The sequence below is a fragment of the Hyla sarda genome, chromosome 12 (genome assembly GCF_029499605.1).
Source record: "Hyla sarda isolate aHylSar1 chromosome 12, aHylSar1.hap1, whole genome shotgun sequence".
Classification (NCBI taxonomy): Eukaryota; Metazoa; Chordata; class Amphibia; order Anura; family Hylidae; genus Hyla; species Hyla sarda.
Genome location: NC_079200.1, coordinates 85,556,948 through 85,584,221, shown reverse-complemented (window position 1 = coordinate 85,584,221; position 27,274 = coordinate 85,556,948). Strand labels below are relative to the sequence as shown.

At 42.8% G+C, this 27,274-nt stretch overlaps 1 protein-coding gene and 1 non-coding gene across 3 annotated transcripts; both read left to right on the top strand.

Moving 5' to 3' along the window:
• Positions 1–27,274, top strand: LOC130296526 (CCN family member 5-like). Of its 2 annotated transcripts, none has more exons than XM_056548145.1 (5): positions 1–164; positions 3,036–3,252; positions 6,095–6,346; positions 11,148–11,317; positions 26,271–27,274. In XM_056548145.1, exons 1-5 carry the CDS (start codon positions 111–113, stop codon positions 26,490–26,492), a joined length of 915 nt encoding a protein of 304 aa, XP_056404120.1. In that variant the 5' UTR covers positions 1–110; the 3' UTR covers positions 26,493–27,274. The 2 variants fall into 2 exon arrangements, with proteins under 2 accessions (XP_056404120.1, XP_056404121.1); XM_056548146.1 differs by lacking the exon at positions 26,271–27,274 and adding an exon at positions 21,999–22,133.
• Positions 14,661–14,848, top strand: LOC130297189 (U2 spliceosomal RNA). Its single transcript, XR_008849444.1, has one exon. It is a non-coding gene; the product is annotated as a U2 spliceosomal RNA (small nuclear RNA).

The following is a 27,274-nucleotide window of genomic DNA, read 5'->3' as shown; positions in this document are numbered from 1 at the left end:
CGCGTATCCAAGGACTGGTGTTTGTACTGCTGCCTGTGAGTAACAGCTGAGCTTTGCAGCCCTATACAGACATCGTCTCACCGTCCAAACAACAGACACAGGCTGCTGGGATGATGCCAGGTTACAGGGAAATACTGGGGCTTCTGTTCTACGCTCTGTCTCAGGTAAGACCACCTTTGCCCAGTATTAATGCCTGACAATTGATTAGTCATTTTATGTGCCCTGTGTCAAGGTTTGATGCTTTGCATAGCTTCATTCCAGTTAGGAATGAAGTTAGTTTTGTTGGGTTTAGTCTGATTGGATCAGGGTTTTAATATAGATCAGGGTTTTAATATAGACTATTCTGCCTAAGTTGGGGTCAATCTGTTTGGAGTTGGACTGATTAAAGAGTACCTGTCACCAAACTAAATTTTTAATACACTGCTCAAAAAAATAAAGGGAAGACGTAAACAACACAATGTAACTCCAAGTCAATCACACTTCTGTGAAATCACACTGTCCACTCAGGAAGCAACACTGATTGACAATCAATTTTACATGATGTTATGCAAATGGAACAGACAACAGGTGGAAATGACCAAGACACCCCCAATAAAGGAGTGGCTCTGCAGGTGGTGACCACAGACCACTTCTCAGTTCCTATGCTTTCTGGCTGATGTTTTGGTCAGTTTTAAATGCTAGCGGTGCTTTCAGTCTAATGGTAGCATGGGATGGTAGTCTAGAACCCACACAAGTGGCTCAGGTAGTGCCGCTCATCCAGGATGGCACATCAATGAGAACTGTGGCAAGAAGGTTTGCTGTGTCTGTCAGCATAGTGTCCAAAGCATGGAGGCACTACCAGGAGACAGGCCAGTACATCAAGAGACGTGGAGGAGGCCGTAAGAGGGCAACAACCCAGCAGCAGGACCGCTACTTCCACCTTTGTGCAAGGAGGAGCAGGAGAAGCACTGCCAGAGCCCTGCAAATGACCTCCAGCAGGCCACAAATGTGCATGTGTCCACTCAAACGGTCAGAAACAGACTCCATGAAGGTGGTATGAGAGCCCGACATCCACAGGTGGGGGTTGTGCTTACAGCCCATCACCGTGCAGGACGTTTGGCATTTGCCAGAGAACACCAAGATTGGCAAATTCTCCACTGGCGTCCTGCGCTCTTCACACATGAAAGCAGGTTCACACTGAGCACATGTGACAGACGTGACAGAGTCTGGAGACGTCGTGGAGAACGTTCTGCTGCCTGCAACATCCTCCAGCATGACCTGTGTGGGGTGGCATTTCTTTTGGGGGCAGCACAGCCCTCCCCATGCTTGCCAGAGGTAGCCTGACTGCCATTAGGTACCGAGATGAGATCCTCAGACCTCTTGTGAGACCATATGGTGGTGCGGTTGGCCCTGGGTTCCTCCTAATGCAAGACAATGCTAGACCTCATGTCGCTGGAGTGTGTCAGCAGTTCCTGCAAGAGGAAGGCATTGATGCTATGGACTGGCCCGCCGGTATCCCAGACCTGAATCAGATTGAGCACATATGGGACATCATGTCTCGCTCCAACCACCAAAGCCACATTGCCCCACAGACTGTCCAGGAGTTGATGGATGCTTTATTCCAGGTCTTAGAGGACATCCCTCGGGAGACTATCCGCCACCTCATCAGGAGCACGCCCAGGCGTTGTAGGGAGGTCATACGGGCTCATGGAGGCCACACACACCACTGAGCCTCATTTTGACTTGTTTTAAGGACATTATATCGAAGTTGGATCAGCCTGTAGTGTGGTTTTCCACTTTGATTTTGAGTGTGACTCCATATCCAGACCTCCATGGGTTGATAAGTTTGATTTTCATTGATAATTTTTGTGTGATTTTGTTGTCAGCACATTCAACCATGTAAAGATGAAAGTATTTCAGACAATTAGTTCATTCATTCAGATCCAGGATGTGTTATCACAGTGTTCCCTTTATTTTTTTTGAGCAATGTATATTGTTCCTTACGTAATTATAAGACACTTTGCTATTTACTTGCTATTAAAATTCTCAACCTTTATTTGTTTTTAATGTTATTGAAAAAAACAGAAACTAGGTGGCTCTGTTCTGTTCCCTGTGCAAGTCAAACAGTTAGTTTGGTGTCCTTCTGGCCTGGCAGGAGACCAAACTCGGGAAGTGCGTGTGGGGCATGGCGAGGGACAGCTCTTGCAGGCTTCAGTGACATCGTGCCTGCTGGGGAACGCCCACTTTCTCCTGCCAGGAGCTCACACAATGTGAGCAAGGGAAAATATATGATACAGAGCTTTTTAAAGCTCTGGAAAAATTTTAAGGGCAGGAGGGATGTTAGGAAAAGTTAGGGAATATAATCTGAGTAAGTTTAGCAAATATGGTTTGATGACAGGTACTCTTTAAGTTAGGGTTTAGCTGGTTGGACTGGGAGTACTCTGGTTGGGTTGAAGCTATTTTAGTTAGATTAAAATTAGTCTGGTTGGGTTGAGCTTGGGACAGCTTGGCTGGATTAATTTTAGTCTATTTAGGAAAGAATTAGTCTGGTTGAGTTGGGTAACATTGATTGAATTGTGATAACTGGTTGGGTTGGGGGTTAGTCTTGTAACCAAGGAGATAAAGCTTTGGGGGTGTCTCATATCTGCCTTATTCATGATGGAAAGGTTGCATCATGGGTTGATGATTTAGACCAGGGCTTCACAATCAATTTTTTTTTTTTGGGGGGGGGGGGCTCACCAGCTAAAACACAGCCAAATAAATGATTTTTTATTTATTTTATTATTAACATAACCAGAGACTAGTGCAACCAGAGAAAGGTGTGTGCAGGGCATTATCACTTGTTATAGCTGATGTGACAACCTAGCAATGCCTCAATAACAACTGGAGACAGGGGGCACTTCACTAATAAATTGTGTATGGCATGAACAGACTGTAGGGTTAAGTGCATTAGGGGTGATGGCCATCCAGTTTATGATCTGCTCATTTTCTATAGAGTGTTGGGGATAACAGTGAGTTCAGACTTTGAAGTACATAATGCTCTTTTTCCACATCAGATTTGCTCACAGTCTTGCAGAACCCCATGTACTTGTCTCCGGATCCCAGTTCAATGTCCTCCTAGTTCACGCCTAATTGTGGATGGCTGTGGTTGCTGCAAGATCTGTGCACGTCGCCTTGGGGAACCTTGTGACCAGATCAACCTGTGTGACAAGATGCAGGAACTGATCTGCGATTATTCTACAAGCATTGATGGAAGAGGAGGAACCTGTAACTGTAAGATCCCACCCATGCAGATCCCTACAGTCAGCATTGCCAGACAGGCTGTCCTTGTCTCATGCTCATTGCTCCAAGTTCACTTGGTGTGATAAAACAATAAACTTAACTAAAATTCTAAATTGCATTAAAACATAAAGGTACAAAATCATCAATCATATAGTCTAGATAACAGGGGAATCACAGGATAGATCATAGTCCTAGTATCAGGCCATATTTCTGTCATGAAGAGACAAACAGAAGGTAGACACCTGAAGAAATGGTTTGCACACCTTGAAACGCATTGCATGTATAAAAAAATATATAATGGGGCTCAAGGATATGGACAATATTATAAAATATAAAAAATATTTATTAAAAGTATTTAAAATAAATCCAATCAGTATACTCTATTTACAGACCGGGCTGCACCACACAGGGCCCTTGTGAGTGCAAAACCTGGTCAATAATTGCACAGAACAGTGGATAGAATTCTAAATATATAACAGAACTATTTGCAATATTATGTAGTAAAATATTAATATCATTGCAAACATGCGTCAATCATCTCTTGACTGTTAGATATCGCCCCCATCCAATTACATTTATACAATAATGTATGAGCTGTAATGCACTATACTCTTCACCCAACCCGTTTGTTAGGAACCTAATCCACGGTTCTCACTCCAGCCTCCGAAAGCAGCCATTGCCCTTGGCAGTTTGCGGACCTTCTGTGGGGTGAGTGAAGTAAACGTTTGCTCACAGTAGCCAAGCGTTGTGCCTCCATTAGCACAATGACTATAGGTGAGCGCGTTTTGTGCTCACATCTGGGACATTGCCGTGATAGTGAGGGAGTGCCCCTTTGTTCTTTATATATTTCTGTCATGTAAAATAACTATGGGGTTGTGTGGTAGAGGTTGTGATGCAAAGGGCAGATGGCATTAACCCCTTGTATTCGTGACACCAGGGTGTGGTTTATCCTCAAAACCACCTGTAGGTATACTGCTGGATCCTGGGCTAGGTACTGGGGCAATACTGACTCCGACGCCAAGTTACGAACAATGGTAGATTAACTGAGATTAGACATCTGGAAAAGTCTATACAGTTCAGCCAGGCCCACGGAAGTGACCAGTGACTTCAGAGACCTTAAGGGCTTGCTGGGGCTTGTAGTAGAGGTGGACAATTTAGTGCAGGCCACGTTGACTAGACCGATGACTTTAACTTGACTGATTTGTGACTGACAAGACTGTGACTGTGGCTTACTTGCAGGTTTGTAGCTTGTGGCTGCAGACTGGACTTGAGGCCTCCTATGACTCTGGACACACACTTAGGCATGACTTGACTGGACCTCAGCAAAGACTAAGAGAGTGTGCAGAGGCTCCACCCAGGGTTTATATGGGGGAGGCTCTGGTGGGGTCCCATTGGTCACCCCTAGTTCACCTGGTCACTGATACCTCCTGGGTAACAATCACATGACAAATCACATGGTAAACAGTCTTAAAGGGGTTCTCCGGTGCTTACACATCTTATCACGCCCCCTCCCGTCGGCTTGCATTGAGGGGCGGAGCTATCACGCCCCTCCCGTCGGCTTGCATTGAGGGGCGGAGCGTGACGTCACACGGGGGCGGAGGTGTGGCGTCACACGCCGCCGGCCCTGTAGTCGCCGGTAATCAGACCCGTAGCGAACACGCTCCGGGGACTGATTACAAACGGGGTGCCGCGTGCATGATCCCGGGGGTCCCCAGCGGCGGGACTCCCGCGAGCAGGCATCTTATCCCCTATCCTTTGGATAGGGGATAAGATGTGTAAGCACCGGAGAACCCCTTTAAAGATGTAACACTCAGGAGACACTCCAGGAGGCTGCCTGACAGGGCAGCAAGGGTACGGGTAACACCTCCCGTATTGGGCCCCCACAATGGTTTTTCATTTTTAGGCCTAGGCCCCATAGTCAAAGAGAAAACTTATTGCTTCATCATACCAATAAAATTGGGCCAATTTTATGCTTCCATCATTTCTGATTCAGCTTGACTGTGCCCTAGTGCACAGAACAAGGACCATTAGGGAATAGATGGGTGTGTTTGTTGTGAAAGACCAGACTAACCTGCACAACGCCCTGACCTTAACCCAATCTAGCACCTTTGCGGTGAACTAGGTGGAGATTGCGAGCCATGCCCTCTCATCCAACATCAGTGTCTGCCCATACAAATGCTCTTATAGATAAATGGGCAAAGATCCCCATAGCCACACTTTAAAATATAGTTAATAGTCTTCCCAGAAAAATGGTAACTTGCCCAGCTCCCTATTAATGCTTAATGATTTAGAGTGAGATATCCTAAATATCTTGATGGAACATGGAGAGATTACTGTACTTTTGCCCATATAGTATATTTTTTTTAAGAGACCATCTAAATGCCCAACATAAATCAGTACCTAAATTATCACAGAGCCTATGTAACCATCTTATTGCTCATCTTGATTTCACTTAATTCCAAATAAATGACATTGATCTTAAAGGGTTTCCCACTGAAAAATGTAATTTTTATAATGTGCCCATGCTGCATAATAAAACAACAAAAAAAAAAGCTTCTAGTTACCGCCCTTGCAGCCTCCGGTATCAGCGCCGGTCTCAGCCACACATTGCTGCCCAGCCATTCACTGACTAGGGCGGGACATCGCTTCAGCGTCGATGTGATGTGGTGTCTGCAGCTCCATTATGCAGCCTGAGCACAATGATTAGTGGACAACCCCTTTAAATGATGTTGATTTTTTTTTCATACAGTATTGGTGCTGTGTTCTTCAAGGAGCTTGGCATGACTTTGACAAGGTAATATTTGCTGATGTTCATGATATGGATTTTTCCCAGATAACCAGGGTGGCAGTTGTAACATTGATGGGAAAGTCTATGAAGATGGAGAAACCTTTCAGCCCAGCTGTAAAGTCCAGTGCACTTGTATGGATGGAGGTGTAACCTGTATTCCCCTGTGCAGTGAGGATATCCAGCTCCCGAGCACCACATGTCCCTTTCCTATAAAAGTAGTTGTTCCAGGGAGGTGCTGTCATGAGTGGATATGTGATGGACCCCAACAGTCCAGGCTCCTCAGCTATGTGGAACAAGGTAAATGAAGAAGATTTGTGATGAGACATTTCCTTCTTGTGGTGAATACATTGGCAGCGGCTTCGCCTGACTGATGAATAAAATACAAACCTAGAGGCACAGGCTTCTTACCTCTGATAACTTGACCAGAATTTATCTGTGCATGATACATACAATGGATGGATGATTAGCTCCATGTACGTAAATATTTTAGTCTTGTGCCCGTTCCTGGTCTAAAAAACATGCTCAGGAGCGCACTTTATAGCGGTTGGTCCCGTCAGCTATCAGCAACCGGGAGCCATGGTAAAGGCTGAACATCAAAAAGATTACATGTAATTGTCTCCTATGGCAGTGTCTCCAACCTATTTTGGCTTGGGTCACCCCTCAGAAAGGTTTTTTTTTTTCACAGGGTACCCCTACCAAATAATTTTTGCTGAAAGACAAAACATTGCTAAAAATAAGCAATACACAATACCTATATATCTGTTGGCTATAGTGGATTACAGGAATGCCATATGCAGCAATTCACAGATGATGTCTTCTCTGATCTAGGCCATTCACTTTCCCTTTTCTTCTCTACCTGGCCCAGACCGCCATGATGATTTCTTTGCCACAACTCTTCACCACAGAACCTGCCAAACAAACATATTAGGCTCCATACTTTTCCAGCATCCACCTCCTCTTTCACCCACCTATAGGGTTGCAAACAGTTATAATTCTGCTGTTATGCACAGTAAAGTGGATAGGTAAGTATGTTGGTGGGGAGATTGGTTGGGGAGGGGTAGGTAAGTTTTCCTCCCCCAATCACCATTGGGTAGTTAAGCTGCTCCAGTAGGTAGTTGTTTTTCCCCATTAAGTAAGTGCCCCCTGTATGTAGCTTGCCACTTGTATTTAGGACCCTACCAAAAGTTGCATTACCTCTGTAGGTAGGCCCCTCCTGTAGGTAGTTTGCCCCTGTAAGTGGCTTGCCCACTGTATGTAGGGCCCTACTAAGAGCAGGTGAGCCCCATGTAGGTAGGACCCTCCTGTAGGTAGTTCACCCCTGTATGTAGGACCCTCCTACAGGTAACTTGGCCCCTGTAAGTAGGACCCTCCTGTAGGTAATTTGCCCCTGTATGTAGGACCCTTGTGTAGATAGCTTTTCTCTTGTATATAGGACCCTCCTGCAAGTAGCTTTCCCCCTGTTGGTAGGACCCTCCTCTAGGTAGCTTGTCCTGTGTATGTAGGACCCTCCCTTGTAGGAAGTTTGTCCCAGGTAGGTAGGACTCCCTTGTAGGAAGTTTGCCCAATGTAGGTAGGTAGGACCACCTTCTAGAAATATTGCCCGGGTAGGTTGGTAGGGCCCCCTTGTAAGAAGTTTGTTGTAGGTAAGTAGTAAGTTTGCTAGGTGAGTAGGTAGTAAGTTTGCCAGGTAGAAAAGTAGTATGTTTGCTAGGTAGGTAGGTAACACGTTTGCTAGGTAGGTAATTAGTTTGCTAGATAAGTAGTAAGTTTACTAGGAAGGTAATACTTTTGCTAGGTAAGTAGTACGTTTGCTAGGAAGGTAGGTAGTGTGTTTGCTAGGGAGGAAGGTAGTAAGCTTGGTAGGTAGGTAGAGAGACCGAAAATAGCCCAACCCGTACCCAGCTCAATAAATGTAAATAAAAACAGGGGTATAAAAAAACAAATATGAACACCAATATGCGCACAAAGTGCACCTGAAATAACCCCAATAAAAGTCAAGTCAATAAATAGATAATTTAATGTGAAAAAAAATATATATTTTTTTATTATTAGTTCATTATAACAACAGTTTATTGCACATAAGGACAGAATTAAAAATACAGATAAAAAAATGATATAAAAATATATATGTAATGATATATGTGTCTTAAAAGTAAAACTACAAAGAGTAGGAGAGGAGTCCAAACAATATGCCGAGTAAAAGGTATATATATATATATATATATATATATATATATATATATATATATATATACAGTGGTCCCTCAACATATGATATTAATTGGTTCCAGGAGAACCATCATATGTTGAAACCATCATATGTCAAGTACATATGTCTATGTAAAATTGGTAATTGGTTCTGGGGCCTCGGAACCATTGTATGTTGAATACATATCTCTATGGGAAACTGCTAATTGGTTCTGGGATGACCATTGTATGTGGAGTGTATGGGGAGTGTTTAACAAACAGGGTGCCTCCAGCTGTTGCACAACTACAACTCCCAGCATGCATGTACAGCCATTGACTGTCTGGGCATGCTGGGAGTTATAGCTTTGCAACAGCTGGAGGCACACTGATAGGGAAACATTGATGTATGGGGTGTATAGTGTGTATATGTATTGTATGTGATGTGTGACATTGCATACAGTACTGTACAGTTCTTTAAATACCTTCAGGGGGGGACAGAATGTCCTCCATTACGATCCTGCCGACTACAGCTCTATAGGAAAGGAAGGGGAGGGCAGCCAGCAGCTCATTGGATGCCTGCAGCAAGATGCTGCAGGCTATTGGCTATGGCTGCACTGGGGGGCGGGGCTTACACTGAGCTCACAGTGGAAGCCTGCATGAGTTAGCAGGACAGCATGTGAGTAACAGGAGGCAGAACGGGGCACATGGGGCACATTAAACAACTATCTGTCAGTTGCTGAAGTGGTCAGTGCTGTCAGATAGCTGTTTGTACGATGGCCCCGACACACAGCAGCATCATATGTCGATGCTGCCTTCAACATACGATGGGCTCTGAGAGGCCATCATATGTTGAAATGATCATATGTCGGGGCCATCATAAGTCGGGGGGTCACTGTATATATATATCCCAATCAAAGGTCTGTGCAAAATGATTATCACTGCTGTGTGGAGGGGAGGAGGAAGAACAGTGAAAAAAATTAATGGGATATAGAAAAACAGAAAGCCAGCCTAAACTGCAGCTTGGCTATCTGGCATATGCTTATGTGTAATAAACTGTTGTTATGATGAACTAATTATAAAAATATATATATATTTTTCACATGAAGTTATCTATTTATTGACTTGACTTTTATTGTGGTTATTTCAGGCGCACTTTGTGCGCATATTGGTAGGTGGGCAGGTAGTAAGGTTTCTAAATAGGTAGACAGGTTGTTAGGTAGCCAGGTTGCTAGGTAGATACGTCAGTTGATAGGTAGGTAGGGGGTAAGGAGATGGGGTGGTTAGGTAGGTGGGGGTTTAGGTAGATGAGTGGGTGGCTTACCATTGACAGAAGGACCAAGGACTTACGGTGGTCTACAAGCTGGTCCTAACAGCAAACAGACAAGCAGCGCCCACTGCCTGCCCTTATGTTGCATGTCACTGGGCTGTGACGTTGGCTCTTCTCCGAGGCAGCCACTGCGGTACTTTTAAAAGGCTGCAGTGGCTGCCTGGCAAATGACTGAGGAGAACGCTCCTCTGGATCCTCTACATGGCAGGTAGATATGTAGGCGGGAAAAAATACTCAGCGCAGGCTGCGGTCGAGACCCAGCAGGCGCCTGACATTTGGGCACTGGTCTTTTCTTTCAGGGCATGGGCCCTACATTTTTTGACCTACTGACGCCCTGCTGGGGCACTACTGGCTACAGAGGGAATTAATGGCTAATGGGTGTGGGCTACCTACCTAAACCCCCATCTGGTAGGTAGCCCCCCCAGCAGGCAGAAGAGAGTAATCCTAATGCCTCATTACTTGCCTACTTGGAAAGGTACCTAATTTATTGGAGGGATGAACTTCTTACTAAATGGGGGATTATTTGCCTGATTGGGGCAACTACCTTACTGTTGTAATAGACAAAGTTAATGGGGGCTCTACCTAAAGACCCACTTTTACTGTGTGGGGCATCAAGAGGGACATTATTACCGTTAGGGGGACTATGATGGGGAGATTGTATAGAGGTGTGATGCATTGGAAAAAAAGGAGCTTAAGATGTTTTTCTGCCATATTCTGAAGAAAAAAATAGAAAAAGAATATAAAGGAAAAATAAAGGAAGTCAATACAATTAATTTCATGGCTATTTAAAGGCAAGGAAGAAAAGACGAAAGGGCAAAAACAAAAATTTGCCCAGACCTGAAGGGGTTAAAATAAGACATGTTTCAGACTAAATTTCTTTTGGGATGCAGGTGTCACATCATGACTAATTGATAAGATGCCCTTAACACAGGGTATGTTACTCTATAAAGATTCCACAATCAAAGTCACCTCTCTATATGTTGGGGACCAAGTGGATCTCTGTAGAATGGAAATTAGGTTTGTGGTCCTTCAAGTATGAAGCAATGGAGCGTCACATTTTTAAAGTTGTATATGTGAGTATTGGGATAGGTTGCTTGTTAATGAGTGAATAATAAAGGGATACTCCACTTAAAGCCATTTTACTGGTAAAGTTTACATCATTGGCGAAATGACCCCACATTTATGAACAAGACACAACGCCACACAACATCTGCAGCTAAAGGGAGTGATCTCCATAATTGTTATAACAGCTCAATGAATCACTTATAAAGTACAGTATATAGTATCACCGTAATGTGGTGAGAGACTCCCAGATAAAACATAGTGGCTCTAGGCTCAGCTGTCATCCCTGGAATTTGTTTGTTCTTGTTTTTAACGGGTTTCTCCATGTTCTCCAGTTTCCTCATACTTTCCAATCCCTCCTATGGAATTTGCTGCATTGTCTGATATGGAGAAATTAGACTGTGAGAATCTGAGGACAGGAAATGGTGGAAATCCATGTACAGTGCTCTGAAATATTGGATAAGCAATGTAAATGAAAAAATATGGCAAATAACTGTTCCTTATGTTGCTGCGCTTTGCCAGGTACGATGGAGGTTCGCTGCCCAGAGTGGAGCACAGAATGGGGAGCTTGTTCTCAGGACTGTGGCATTGGGATCTCTTTACGTGTGTCTAACCAAAATCCATTCTGCAGATTGGAGAGCCAGAGCCGCCTGTGCATGGTGAGACCCTGTGGAGACTTCACAGCTGGCTTAGTAAGTGTTAATAATGGGAGACTAAATACCCCCCACATGTGCACTAACCTTTACCTAAATGTATATGCACACATATATAGATTGACCTTAATTTAATCCTATATAAATTATATATATATATACCAACCTTAACCTGACCATAATAACCCTACATGTGGAAGAGTTTTTCCTTCCATGGAGTCTTTAGGCACATGAATGGGTTAATGTACTTCATTTTCTTGATAACACGTGATTCATCCAGCCATTACCACTGTTCCCTCTAAGCTTTATGCTCTAGAAAGGATAGAATAAAAAATTGCACACCTTGCAGACAGGTAGATCTGTTTTGGTGCTTGTCGACCTTATTAGAATGTTTTTTAACTCCTTTCTTTAGAGAGAGCACAGCTTAGAGGGAACACTGTCCATAAATCATATGCCTATGTATACTTTATGGTCCCATAGACAAATATATAGCATGCCGCAGTAAAAAAATAAAAAGTTTATAAAGCGTGGAGAACCTGTGCTGTCTAAGGATATGAATTTCTGTTCAGAAGAATTCTGACGGAAATTACCACTTTTCTTTTACTGCAGGTTGATTTAAATGGATTAATTAAAAAAAAGAAATTACGCTGCGGAAATCCTGCTTTCCGCATTCCTTCAAAATATAAGACTAGTCTCATATTTTCCTCAAAATATGGCAGAATCCCGTTGAAATCAATGGGGCTTGAATTTCAATGGAATTCTGTGTTTAGATAACAAAGAATTTTGCCAAAATTCTGCATAAATTTCAGCAGAATTCCGCATTTCCGTTCAGCAAACTTTGCTGAACAGAATTTCTCTGGAATTGCGGAAATTCTGTGGTGTGAACATACCCTCAGGGATAAAAATTTCAGGTAAAAGATTTTTCACTTGCTGATTGTTCTATGGCAGCACATGAATGGGACTACAAAGCAATGAGAACAATATAAGGGGTTGGGACTTGGATGCCCTAATTATTTTTGGATGGGCCCAACTGCCCAAGTGCCAAGCACTCTCAAGCTCTTTTTGATAACTTTCAGTTTTACATAGTGAGTTCTGTTGTTGTTTTGGTTAATGGAGGAAGAAAAAAATTAATATCTTTGTGTAAACTTTATTAAACTTGATTTATGGAAGGGCGGCAGAGTACAGATAACTTTATTGGGGGGACCCTTTTTTGTTTTAGAAACTACCACTGAACCCCCATCCTATCTGAGGCAGCTTTCTTATGCGGTAACGGGGTATGATGCAAAAGGCAGAGGGAATTACCCTAGGGGCAGATGGCATTAACCCCTTGTATTCATGACACGGTTTATCCTCGATACCACTCGAAGATATACCGCTAGATCCTGGGCTAGGCACGGGGGCAATAATGACTCCTAAGCCAAGTTACGGATAAAAGTAGCTTTACTGAGGGTAGACAGATGGTAAAGTCTATACAGTTCAGCAAGGGCCCACCGATGTGACCATTATACCATTTGATTGTTATAATACAGCTCCATAACCTGGATTGGACATGGTAGTGTGTCCTATCGGGACCCTCATGCCTCCTCGACGCCGTTTTGTAGTATCCACTACTTCATCAGGAGGTCCTGTTTACCTCATGAGCCCTTGTATTTACAGGGGTACTCCACTGGAAAACATTTTTTTTTTAGTCAACTGATGACAGAAAGTTAAACAGATTTGTAAATTACTTATATTTAAAAGTCTTAATTCTCCCAGTACTTATCAGCTGCTGTATGCTCCACAGGAAGTTCTTTTCTTTTTGAATGTCCTTTCTGTCTGACCGCAGTGCTCTCTGCTGACACCTCTGTCCATTTTAGGAACTGTCCAGAGCAGGATAGGTTTGCTATGGGGATTTTCTCCTTCTCTGGACAGTTCCTGACATGGAAAGAGGTGTCAGCAGAGAGCACTGTGGTCAGACAGAAAGGAAATTCAAAAAGAAAATAACTTCCTGTAGAGCATACAGAAGCTTATAAGTACTAGAAGGATTAAGATTTTTTTTAATAGAAGTAGTTTACAAATCTGTTTAACTTTCTGGCACCAGTTAATTCAAAAAGAAAAAAAAATTTTTTCCAACAGAGTATCCCTTTAACTAGGAGTTCCTCCAATCCGCGCATGCACCAAGTCCCGGACACGGAAGTCCTGCCACCACCACGTCATCGGGCCTCAGCTGTCACAAGACTGTTACAACTTCCGCCCTAACTAGTCACTTTAGCATCCGACCTCCGCCTGGGCACTCCTACATATACCTAACCTCTAATGTAGTTCCCCGTAAAACCATTAGATGTCACCAGAGACCAATCCTTACATATACCATTATTCAACGCTACAAAGAAATAGGTATATAAATCAAAGGTGGGTTACAATTCATAGATGATTAATAACAATATATATATATATATATATATATATATATATATATATATATACACAAAACAGCAAGGCGACTGCGGCACACAAATTTGTGAAAAAATAAAGTTGTGTTTATTCCATGAACAAGAGCGACGTTTCGGTGTTCTCACAATGGTGTTGTGAGAACACCAAAACGTCGCTCTTGTTCATGGAATAAACACAACTTTTTTTTTCACAAACTTGTGTGCCACAGTCGCCTTGCTGTTTTGGATGCGTGTTGGGCCTTGACCGGGACCCCATAGACTGGCGTGCACCTATTATTTGATTGCCTGGAAGTGCTACTTTCCCCCTTTTACTATATATATATATATATATATATATATATATATATATATATATATATATATATATACACACACACATGGGATCACATAGGACTATATTACATGATTGTGCACCACATTATAGATTAATCTAAATATCAAATCAAAAAAATCACAAAGTTATTATTACTATCATACATTATTATAAAAAAATATATAATTTAGAAAATTATCATTCTTATTACCACTTATGAATACATTAAATTAATATCCAATTGCCATGTCTCAAGTAAATATATCACCATTATCAACATCCATAATAAACCATATAAATGTGCATTTCCAAATCAAACATGATTATACTATATATGAATATCCATTAATTTTTTAATAAAGTGTGTGTTTGTGTTTTTCACTCCCCCCCCCCTATTTTTTTACATTTTTTAAGAAGTACTACTACTCCCAGCATGGAACAAACTGTTCCATGATGGGAGTAGTAGTACCTGTACTAATGGACAGGTCGCCCGGATATTACTCCTGACACTTGATGCGATCATCCATAATATAGCAGAGATGTGGAGTGGCTCTATACAGCGCTCGTATCACTGCTCTGTACTCCGGTCCGGCCAGTGATGTGACTAGAAATTCACCTCATATTTTCTGCCCAGAGTCTCGCTTCTCGGCCTTTTGGCTAAGATCAAGTGTAGTATCTGTTCTTATCAGTTTTTCATGCCGGTGTACAGTAACGCCGGTATGGGGCTGGTGGGGATGGGTGCTGCATGGAGGATGCAGGTGTACCAGGGCTTTCCGGGGCTGGTTCTGAGGAATCAGCTCGACGGCTGCCCCGATGTGACCTGTTCCCTCCAGGTTTCGCCATGAGGCTGAGAGGGTCTAGAGCCGAGGTACTTTTGTGCCTCGGGGAGTGGTGACCCCAAGGTGCCGAAACTCACTGGGAGGATAGACTCACTGAGTTGAAGCACGGGCACCATAATCTCTTCACCTTGTGGCACTCACCTCTTGATTCCCGGCCTTCTGGCTAGGATCAGAGAAATTTTTATAGATCCGGCCGGATGTCCGGGCAGTATATCTGCACACATTCACTTATTTATTTCTTTTTTGTCTCACTGTGTCACTTTTTGCGTGTTGTGTGTTCACAGGATTTGTCAGGATGCGGTAGCCCTTCTGGGTGTCCCTCCTGGCGGTCTAGGGGAGGTGTGTGTGGCCATTAGGTTCCGCACCTCCCTGCAAACACCCCGGGTACTCCTGCTTTGGCAGGGTACCTACCGTAATCGGCTCTGCGGGCAGATACCTTGGCTAACGCCAAGGGGGATGCCGGGAGCATTTGTGGTCCCCTAGTAGCTTCGGCGAAAAGGGACATCGAACCTGGAACCTCGCAGGTACCTTTTGGTCCGGAGGCGAAGGGTAAGGTTTGTTGGGGGGCCTCTCTCCTATCGGAGAAGGGCTTGCGATAGACCGCATCCTTTGTGCACGTTTTTTTTTAGTGTAACACGTTTGCACTTTTTCTTGCACTTTGGGTGAATCGAAAGCACGTTCCTCAGCTTTAGATAAAAAAAAAAATAAAAATTTCTGCCCAGAGTGGAGATTGGTCGGTTGTTGGCAGCCGATCACAGCTCTCAGAGGGAAATATGAATGAGTGATGTTCTATTCATATCACTGGCCAGCCGGAGTATAGTGCACAGATGCGGAGCGCAGGAGAAAGCCGCTCTGCATCTCTGCAATAGAAAGGACGATCGCATCGGGTGTCAGGAGCGATACCCGCTGTGATCTGTCCTTAACTGCAGGTACTACTACTCTCATCATGGGCACACTCTGCTCCATGTTGGGAGCAGTAGTATCTGCAGTAATAGATCGCAGCGAGTGTCACTTCTGACACCCGCTGTGATCCTCCTGTATAATGTATAGATGTGGGTGGTCAGACGCTCTTCTATGGTCCCCTGCACTGACGTATATATACACCTATTCATATTTCCCACAGAGAGTTGTGATTGGCTGGAACCATCTGGCCAATCACAGCTCTATGCGGGAAATATGAATAGGTGAATATATACGTCAGTGCAGGGGACCACAGAAGAGCAGCCGCATCTATAAATTATACAGAAGGATCGCAACGGACCTGGGGCGATCTGTCAATTAGTACAGGTACTACTACTCCCATGGAACACTGTAGTAGTAGTACTATCTAAAAAAAATTAAAAAATAAAGGGAAAAAAAAACACACACACACACACACTACATTTTTATTATTATTGGCTAAATTTTTAGTGCCCTGCCTGCACACATAAATTGATCCCCGTTTTAAATTTTATAAAAATGTTTTTATAAAAAAGATAAATTTCGTTAAATACAATTTTTTCCATCACTACTCTATCTTTTTTATTATTATTTTTAAATGGTACCCTACAAAAATGTTTATTAAAAGGGTAGCGTTATCACTTTTTCGGATGCTAAAGTCCAAAAAAGAATAAAAACTGCTGGCAAAAACGCCAAAGTTAAAACCATAATGGCATTTTTCTTGGCAGTTTTGCTCTCCCATACACTTCTCAGGGAGGAAAATGCCACAATTTCTGTGCAAAAAATGCCAAACTAGGTTTTGTAGGGCGTTTTGGAAAACCAGCCTCTGAGCCCAAAATACCGTATTTATCGGCGTATAACACGCACTGGCATATAGCACGCACCCCCATTTTAACAGGAAAATTTTAGTAAAAAAATGTATTGTAAAATGAATGACTTGGACTAAATGCCACATCATCCCCCCAACTTCGTTTTCTTCTGCACCTCAGTTTGGTCCTGTCTCCTCCAGTGCCACATCATTCCTTCCCTTTTATCAGTCCCTGTGCCACATTTACGCCTCTCATCACCACCCCCCATGTCTCATCATTTCCCCCTGTCATAGACCACCACTAGCCATACAGACATTAAGCATTTAGTGCCTCCCCCCACCATAATTCCCTCCTGTCTCATCATCCCCCACCGTGTCTCATCATGCCCCCAATCATTTCGCCCTGTCTCATCATCCCCCACCCTGTCTCATCATGTCCCCCATCATTCCACCTCATCATCCCCCCACTCTGTCTCATCATGTCCTCATCATTCCCCCCTCATCATCCCCCCCACCATGTCTCATCATCCCCTACAACCTGTCTCATCATGCCCCCCATCATCCCCCCCTCATCATTTCCCCCTGTCTCATGATCCCCCCATCATGTTCCTCCTACCAGTGGTCTTCAACCTGCGGACCTCCAGATGTTGCAAAACTACAACTCCCAGCATGCTGGGAGTTGTAGTTTTGCAACATCTGGAGGTCCGCAGGTTGAAGACCACTGTATGATATTCTTCCCCTCCCTCATCATTCCCCCTTTTCCCTGCTTTTCATAGTTTTTTATATTTTCCTTACCTGGCTGCGCTTCGGCTGTCTTGCGGGCTACGGTCAGTGAAGCAGATGAGTGACGTCCTCTCCCGCCTCCTCTGCACGGCATCAGGGATGTCACTTTTCGGCGGCGACTACAGGAAATGAAAAGTGACGTCACTGATGCCGCGCAGAGAAGCCGGCAGAGGACGTCACTCATCTGCTTCACTGACCTCAGCCCGCAAGACCCGACGCCTGACCTGACCTGCCGAAGCGCAGCCAGGTAAGGAAAATAAAAAAACTATAAAAAGCAGGGAAAAGGGGGAATGATGGGAAAGGGGGGAAGTAAGAAAAATTTTAAGTAAAACTGTCACTTGTTTTCTCCGGCACTATCCACAGGTACTGGTAGATAGTGCGGGAGACGCTGATTAAAAGGTAGGGCAGATCTGGACAAGGTAGGGCTCATTTTAATCAGCGTCTCCCGCACTATCCACCAGTACCTGTGGATAGTGCAGGAGAAAACAAGTGACAGTTTTCCAGGGCGGGGAGGAGACGCCGCTGGTCACTGATTTAAAGTGGCTGCGGCCGCTTTAAATCAGTGACCAGAAGATTTATCGGCGTATAACCCGCAGGCAGGCTTTTTGCCTTAAATTTAAGTTTTAAAAGTGCATGTTATACACCGATAAATACAACGCAAAACTGAAAAGCACCAAGTGGATCTGGCATTTTGCAGTTTACTATTGACTTGCAGCTAACATCTGGGCACAACGTTTTTTCGCTGAAAAAACGCAGTGCGGAAAAATGGGTGTTTTTTACAGGGTTTTTGCTAGAAGATCTTCAGTGGAATTCCAGCTTATAATAAGACCCAAAAGACTCTTTATAAAAAGGATGCGAAGCTCAGTCTCTCATTGTTTCTTTCTGTGGCAACCATTTGGACATATCTTCTCCCCTATTACCTGGGTAGATTCTGTCTATTAATAATCTTGTGGACAGGTAATGGTGTCCACAACCTAGTATATACAACTCCCAAGGAATGTACAAATGATAATAGGAGAAAAAATATAGGTGCTAATAAAATATAGCTTTTAATATATAGGTAAAACACGCTGATTAAACAAAGTGATGTATAGATGTATAGATAAGTGACAGGGCAAAAATGTCAGCCCTGTAACTCAAGATAGACACAAACAAGGCTGTTAAAATTGCATATGTAGAGATTGCCCCACAGATGCAAAAGCCTAATTAAATTGTATGCTGGTAATAGATAAATTTAAAAGGGGAGTAAACCGGAAGCGGATAAGTCGTCAGACGCCACTCTCCTCTGACATGTGTGTTAGTAGCCGGCTTGTACACTAGGCTCCCCGCCACTGCGGGTTATACACACATCGCTAGGATTTATCCCAGATAGACGCCATAACTGTGAGTAACTATCTTTTTTGCTTTACAGGTACCCTACTTTTTACGGCAATGATATGTATACTGAGGACCATTGTCTTTATGTGCTTCCTTGCAGGTTGCGTCCGGGTCCTGTCATCTATATGCTGTATAGAGTACTAGTGCATGACATCTAGCACGCTCTTCTCAGGGGTCGCTATTGTATCAAGCTACCCCTGATGTTAATTACTATATGCAATGACTGTATTGTTCTATGCCAGTTAGCCCCTGATGAGGTCACATGTAACAATGTGCTGAAACGCGTTGGGAAGAGCTAGTAATTCTATCTAATTATCTATTACCAGCATACAATTTAATTAGGCTTTTGCATCTGTGGGGCAATCTCTACATATGCAATTTTAACAGCCTTGTTTGTGTCTATCTTGAGTTACAGTGCTGACATTTTTGCCCTGTCACTTATCTATACATCACTTTGTTTAATCAGTGTGTTTTAACCTATATATTAAAAGCTATATTTTATTAGCATCTATATATTTTTTCTCTCCCCCCTATTATCATTTGTAGATTCTGTCTATTGCCAATTTTTGCTTTAAAGGGGTTCTCCGGTGCTTAAACATCTGCTCCCCTATCCAAAGGATAGGGGATAAGATGCCTGATCGCGGGAGTCCCACGCGGCACCCCGTTTGTAATCAGTGCCCGGAGAGTGTTCGCTCCGGGTCTGATTATGGTCGACCGCAGGGAGGGCGGCGTGTAACGTCACGCCTCCGCCCCCGTGTGACGTCACGCTCCGCCCCTCAATGCAAGCCTACGGGAGGGGGCGTGATAGCTACGGGAGGGGGCGTGATTACAAACGGGGTGCTGCGTGCATGATCCCAGGCATCCCCAGTGGCGGGACTTCCGCGATCAGGCATCTTATCCCCTATCCTTTGGATAGGGGATAAGATGTTTAAGCACCGGAGTACCCCTTTAATTCATCCTCATTCGGTACGCTCCCTACATTCTTTATATATCTAATGTGCTCCATAATACCTACTGTGCATTCTCTCTTGGTCATTCCTATGTTGATCTTATTACATGGGTAGTATGAATAATAGATTACACCGGATGGCCTGCAATTTATGCAATGTACAATTCTATATTTCTTTTGTTTTCCTGTACTCTCAAAATATTCCGATCTTTCCATAAAAGCGCATGCCCCACAATCCCCACAAGACACATTTCCCCATTTGGGGTCTTTTTTTCCCCATGGCTTTGGATTATTTAGAGGGGTATAATGACTTTGAACTAAAAGATCCAGTAGGTTTGGAGATCTTTTAGGGATTAGGGATGGATAAGCTAATAATGGCTCATACAGTTTTTTTTATCACTTCTCAAAATTGGCCAGTATTTCTTAAAGAAAATTCAGTATTTCATAATGAAAAAGCCAGTCAAACAACTGCCCCCCCTGTCTGCTTGGACACATACTAGTCCTGCTGTGTCCATGCCTCATCACCTATGTCATGGACACACTTCCTTGATTGACAGCTGTGAGCGCAGGGCTCACAGCTGGAGGAAAAATCCTCCCACTGTCAGCTTGTGTCCTGCTACTGTCAGTGAGGACAAGCTGGGAGTTGTAGTTTTGCTAATGCTAGGGGAGATGTGAGCAGACGGCATACTGCCACGCCCCCTCCCTTTGAGAGGAATTCAGACTAGTAAGCTAAATTAAAAATGGAATAAAATAAATAAATAAAGGTGCTAGACACATAAAAATTAAATGTACATGGTCAGGATTAGGTACTGAGTGATGTGTTAAAAAAAAATGTTTTTTTGTTGGATCTGACGGGTACACTTTAAAAATACCGCTGATGTTAGCCCACTGTTTAATAAATCTTGAGATCATCAAAGGTCGCCTATCCATGTTATTTACTTCTCTTCTCGTTAAACTTACAACATCACTTTTATATTCTCTGTGTTCCCTGTTATCTGCCTGTTTCTTAAAAATCTCTTCACTAGAGCAAATCTTACATGCCCTTTAAAAAAATGTCCTTAGGAATTGCCGTGGGGGGATTGGATGTGTCTGCTCCTAAATATGCATTTACTGCAGTTTCTTTCTGAAATAAATCTGTATGATCTTCTGTCATGTCTGTGTTGGTCTGTGTTCACACACAGCTATTGGATTTGGTTGTGTTTGAACAGTTTTATGTTTCCCAGTCAGGGAATAGTTAAAGCCTTTGGTTTTCTATCCAATAGCTCTTAGGGTGTGTCTACTTAAGATCAGCTCAGTCTAGATTCTGAGCTGGTGATTTACATCTTGACTTCCTGACATGCTGCTATGGAGCTCTTGGTGAAACACTCCTTGTTTTGAGCTTTTAATCTACTATCTCTGTTTTAGCATGCACCTTGCATTCATCTTTGATATGTTCTGGGCTTTTACCCATGGTTAGATAGCATGCTCTTAGTAGATTTTAATCCGTGTTTGTGTAGTCGGTTTTAGGATTTGTATGTCCTTTCTGCTAGTTATCTGTTCACACTCTGTTTCCACTCCATGGGGACAATCCTGTGTCTACTACAGGTTTTCTGAGGAATTGCAATTATTCCTGTCTTGTGTTCAGTGTGAACAGTGTTCTATAATTATATTCTGTTGTATCCGTTATCTAGAGTTGTAACTAGGTATCCCTGTTACCAGTCCATGGGGATCCCTGTTACCGGTCCATTAGGGATTGTGATTATTTTGGTTTAGCAATTGATCCTGTTTACCTTTGTGTAGGGGACTAGAAAAGTGGTGAATAAATGCCAGATCCACTCTCTCTCTGTATGGGACCTCCTCCAAAGTGCCTTTCTAAATATACATGAGTATAGCCTTTTCCAGGGCTGCTTTCTACTCATGTGTGAGAATCTTGGTAAGCAGATACTGTATCCCTCCGGCAGTATTGAGAGAAAATCTAGGCTGTATTCTGACCTGTTTACGTTCAGAACCCATGATTCTGGAATGGATTTGGTCCAGACACTTGGTAAGGAGCTTAGGCAGCCTCCCGCCTGTAGGTCTGGAAATGCACACCCTGGAGGACTTTTGAGTATGGAGCTTGTCCCTGGAATTAGGGCACATGGAAGACAGGGTCATACTAATGACTTACCTTTGGAGCCACAGGGGCAATCAGAGCCTCTCCTCTAGGTTCCCTGGCATCTTTTGGGTCTGGATTAACCCTGAAAGGATTGTTTCATGCTTCCCCCCAAAAAACTGAAACACTTGCCCTTTTTGTCATTTAAGGCTTCCATAAGGCAAGGGTCATGGAGAAGACCACACAGGTTGTACTTTGAGGCGTTATCTGCCTTTCAAAGTTGAGACTTCAGAGGAGGCAATGCCGATTAAAGCAGAGGCAGCAGCAACAAAATATGATCACCTGAAGGTACACTCCATCTCCCTATCTATTACCGATACCACTGTCCTTTTGTGGATAACTTGTCCTGAACCATGTCTACACTAGGAGCTGATCCCCACTGGTTCTAAACAACAGGGAACATGGATTTAAAAAAGATATGACAGGGCCTTTTTGCAGGATGTTTTCACTCATCCACTTTAAAGCCCCTAGGCCCCCTATATGTGGATACTGGAGCTTCCCCTGGATCAACATCCTGGTCCCCTGACCAGATAGATCTAAGCAGCCTCTGAGTTTTTTCAATGAGAAAAATATGTCTTCCCGCATCTTCCTCCTCGTTACTTGGCATCAAGGAATGCACCTCATTGATAGAATGGTATCCTTCCCCAGACATGGAAACCAATCTTTAAGGGGACTTTTTCTGGCAAGGGAATCCTTCAGCTCTTTCTTAGTGGACTGTACAAAGTCCTTAACTCATATCACAACATCTTAGATGGACGGTTCAAAGTTCAGGTTAGGGTGGCAACTGGAACACCCATTGAATTCATAGGAATCCCGAAGAGGAGTACCACAGTCTCTGTGTGACAGGTGCCTATGTTTGAAAGAAGCCTTGTTGCCACCAGCCCAGTAATAAAATGTAACTTTATTAACATCAGTGCACTAGGAGGAGGAAAAAACTTACCCTGCATAAGCAGGAGAGAGAATATCTCAATAAAAATTATTGTACAACTTCATATCATCTTGGGTTATTGAGGGATCAGTCCTGACAAACTAACTTGATCAGCTCAAGACGAGGTTAGCTCAGGACTAGACTGAGGCAAATCACTGGATATCATATATCTTGATTTTCCAAAGCATTTGATACTGTGCCACATAAAAGGTTGGTGCATATAGGTAAAGCCAGGGCTCAAGTCCTGGAGAAAAAAGTGAGGGAACTCACCCAAGATTTTCACTCAAGGACTGGTCCTGCAGGACTACTGCTAATGGGAACAATGTTTCTGCTGTGGAAAAAGTGCAGGAACTCTGTACTCATGCGTTTCTGCAGGAGCCCTGGGTAAAGTGTTTAACCCAATAGAGGACTGTGCACTGTTACAAATGAATCTGGATAAGTTGGAGGCTTTGGCTAAGAAGATGAGGTTTAACACTGATAAACATTTGGCAATGCACACGTGGAGGAACAATCTAAACTGGTATTATGTATTAAATGGGAGAACGGTGGGAATGACTAACATGGAAAAGGATTTAAAAGTTTTAGTTAACAGTAAATTTAACTGTAGAGACTGTAGAACAAAATCATAGGGGCATCAAAAGGGGCATAGATGCCCGCAACAAGGAAATATTTCTACCACTGTACAAATCACTAGTCAGACCACACATAGAATACTGTGTACAGTACTGGGCACCAGTGTACAAGAAAGATATAGTGGAGCTGGAGTAATAAATGGAATTGAAGGGCTGCAGTACCCAGAAAGATTATCAGAATTAGGGTTATTTACTTTAGAAAAAAAGGCAGCTTAGGGGTGACCTCATAAATATGTATAACTATATCAGGGGACAGTACAGAGATCTCTCCCATGATCTATTCATACCCAGGACTATATCTATAACAAGGGGGCATCCTCTACGTCTAGAGGAAAGAACATTTTTACACCAGCACCCCTTTTGTGCTGGTGTAAAAATGTTCTTTTCTGTAGACGTAGAGGATACCCCCTTGTTTACTGTAAGAACAGTGAAACTATGGTACTAAGTGGTCATGGTGAACTCAATAAAAAAGTTCAAAAGATGTCTGCTAGAGAGTAATAATATTATAGGTTAGAGCCATTGTCTGGACATGGATTGTTGATCCAGGGATTTATTCTGATCTGCCATCCGCTAACATGTTTACATAGGTTGAAAGTACCATAGTTCAAAACTTTTAACGCTGAGGACACTTGACCCACTACACAGACAGTAGTTTGCAAGCCCATCCTCCAGTGTGCAACACTCTGCAAGTCCGCACTGTACCAGCCCTACTGACATAAAAGTCTCTGTCTTTGATAGCCCCCTTCTACATCAGGAGTCCTCTAGCCTTCAAGTCACTCCTGGTATCACTGGTGGAGGCGTAACTAAAAGCGTTACTCTCGTGGAAAACACTTTTTTTCTAAATCAACTGGTTCCAGAAATTTTACAGATTTGTAAATGACTTCTATTAAAAAATCTTAAGCCTTCCAGTACTTATCAGCTGCTGTATGCTCCACAGGAAGTTCTTTTCTTTTTGAATTTCTTTTCAGTCTGACCAGAGTGCTCTCTGCTGACACCTCTGTCCAGTAGGAGAGGTTTGCTATGGTGATTAGCTTCTACTCTGGACAGTTCCTGACATGGACTGAGGTGTCAGCAGAGAGCACTGTGGTCAGACTGAAAAGAACTTCAGAAAGAAATAAAACTTCCTGTGGAGCATACAGCAACTGATAAGTACTGGAAGGATTAAGATTTTTTTTTTTATAGAAGTCATTAACAAATCTGTTTAACTTTCTGGCACCAGTTGATTTGAAAAAATTTGTTTTCACTGGAGTACCCCTTTAAGGCTCCTTGGCCCCAGTGTAAAGAGCCCCCACCTGCCATGTGTCACTAATAAGACAAGCAAAATGAATATGTAAAGAACGAAAACAATAAGGCACTCTAAGTGCCACTACTTCTTGGCGTTGCATTCTGGGCACAGCACCACTTTGCACTGTATATATATATAAAAAAATATACACTATGTATATATGTAGCCGAGGGGCTGATCACATCCAACCATTCCTAAGGGCGGTATGTTAAAGCAGAAGAGAAGATCTTGGAGAATCTCAATCATTTACGGAGGAAATGGATATTCCTTCACTGCGCTCCTCACTGTCAGTGAAATTATAAGATCTAAAAATGGACAAGAGTATAAAAATATATATATATATATTTTATACCAATACTGGACATTTAAAAAAAGATTTCATTTGTGTGTGAGCTGTAGAGTATGTCATAATAAAATTTGTTTTCTGGATATTTTTGTAAGCAATCTTCATGTGTTAGACTTTTTTGGATATCCATTAGTGATGAATATTTTTTTATAGGATATTAGTTTGAAGTTGGAACATGCTGTCTTGTGCAGTTTTTTCTTATCCTCTTGATTTGACTCAAGGGGACATTAGTTTTTCCTTTTTTTTTGTATTGCCAATGAGTAAACATCAGAAAGCTGTTCGAAATTTTTTTTTTTTAAAATAAGTCAAAGTAATGAATTCTTTCCTTTGTAAACTATTTTAGGTCCATTGTTTCCATGGAATTATTTTGTGTTAAGATAATTCCTGGTTCATTGTTGTTAATAAGTTGTGTCAACCAATCAATTTCATTTGTAGTCCATCACTATATAAAGAAAAGATCATCTATTCAGCTTGTAAAGGATGACATGTTCTTGGAATAAGGGATGTGAGGTGATGATGGCTTCACCAAAATAACCCATAAAGAAGTTAGTGCCCAAAGTGGTCCCATGGGTTTGATTATATGTGACCCCATTGTACTGGAAGAAATTGTATCAAAGACTTCACTTAGGCAGTCCAGAAGGAATTTCTTCTGGTTGTGTTCGATAGTAAAATCTTAGGAATGTCTTGATGCAATGAATGCCCAGGTCATGGAGAATATTTGTGTAGTGGGGGATGGCTTTGGCTGAACTCTTGGCTAACGGGTCCAACAGGGACAGGAAGTCTGTTACAGGATGTACAATGGACAGGATGTAGGGTAACGAGGACAGCAGGGCAGACAGTTTGCACCAGAAGCAAAAAAAAGCATAAAGAGAGGGCTCAAGTCCTGCAAGAACTGAGTTTCTGCACTTTTTCCACAGCAGGAACACTTTTCCCATTAGCAGGAGTCCTACAGCCCTTTAGTGGAAATCTTGGGTGAGTTCCCATACTTTTTCCCCAGGACTTGACCCCTTTCAAAAAAGACCACAGGAACGTAGTAAAATATCTTTATTTAGCAGTATATGCTCATTCATTAGACAGGTCATCATCAGAAAACCTATTTAAGGTGGGTGATAGAAGGTATAAAAGAGGTTCCTAAACATTACAAGTTTAACCCTCTTTACAGGAATTCTCTGTAGGATTTAATGTTTGCTCCATATATCATATGTACTCTGATTTGGATTTTTACTTTAGATAGGAGCATCTTGTGTCCCGAACCTACAATCCTCCCATCCGTTAAGGTTGGAGTTCCCAGGCTGTGTCAGTGTCCGCAGGTTTCTCCTCAAGTTCTGTGGCTCGTGTGGTGCAAGGAAATGCGTCCCGCATCAGACCACAACAGAGACAGTAGAATTTAAGTGTAAAGCTGGATTAACCAGGAGATTAATGATGTTCATCATTTCATGTGTCTGCTACTAGAGAATACTCGTGTGCAAGCAAGTCAAGCAAAACATACAACGGAGCGCCAAATGGACAAATCCTGTGAAGAGGACAAATCCTGCCAATGTAATGTACCCATGCCCTGGATTTATAGAGGCAGAAAATGTCCTGATACCCATCCATGAGTCGGCTTCCAGCCAGAGCTTTGATGCATGCAGTACTACCATCGTTGTCTTCTACAACATGGTTGTATGATCATCCAGAATGTACTTGTCTTTATCTAGGGACATACATAGTTTTGTATATGAGCTATAAACACAAAATTAAAGTGAAGGTTTATTTACACACTGGCCTTGTAAATCTAGTAAATAAGTTCTACTAAGTTGTCTCAGGTCAATTTTCAGTGAGGGTGGCAAGGTGGGCTTTGGGGCTGATGGCAGTGAGTGACGCTAGTGCCGTGCCTGGAAAGTCACACATTTTTGAGCCAATAAAGCTTGCACAAAAATACTTTCACTAGTTGTCATTCATTTGACCTAAAGTCATCTCTCCGGTTCCCCACATACGCATGAATTTTTTACTCATGTTCATGTGTTCTCAAGGGAAAGAGTAGGGGTAAGCCATTGCCAGACAGCTCTAAACAAAAGGGTCAGGCAGTTGAAACATGCCGGATCTTTCTCTCAGGATGCCCCACACACATCAGACAGTCTGCAATTTATCGGGTTTGGACGGCTTTTGGCTAATGTGTAAGATAAGAGTTAATGGCAGTAGCAACTGAACCCTTCTATGCTTAGCTACTTTTACTTGCATGCTGAATAAAGTGT

Excerpts from the sequence above, each read along its gene's own strand:
- LOC130296526 (XM_056548145.1), top strand. The coding sequence starts at position 111 with ATGATGCCAGGTTACAGGGAAATACTGGGGCTTCTGTTCTACGCTCTG. Across the intron at positions 3,253-6,094 it reads AAGAGGAGGAACCTGTAACT|ATAACCAGGGTGGCAGTTGT; the intron begins GTAAGATCCCAC and ends GATTTTTCCCAG. Across the intron at positions 11,318-26,270 it reads GAGACTTCACAGCTGGCTTA|ATAGGAGCATCTTGTGTCCC; the intron begins GTAAGTGTTAAT and ends TTTTTACTTTAG.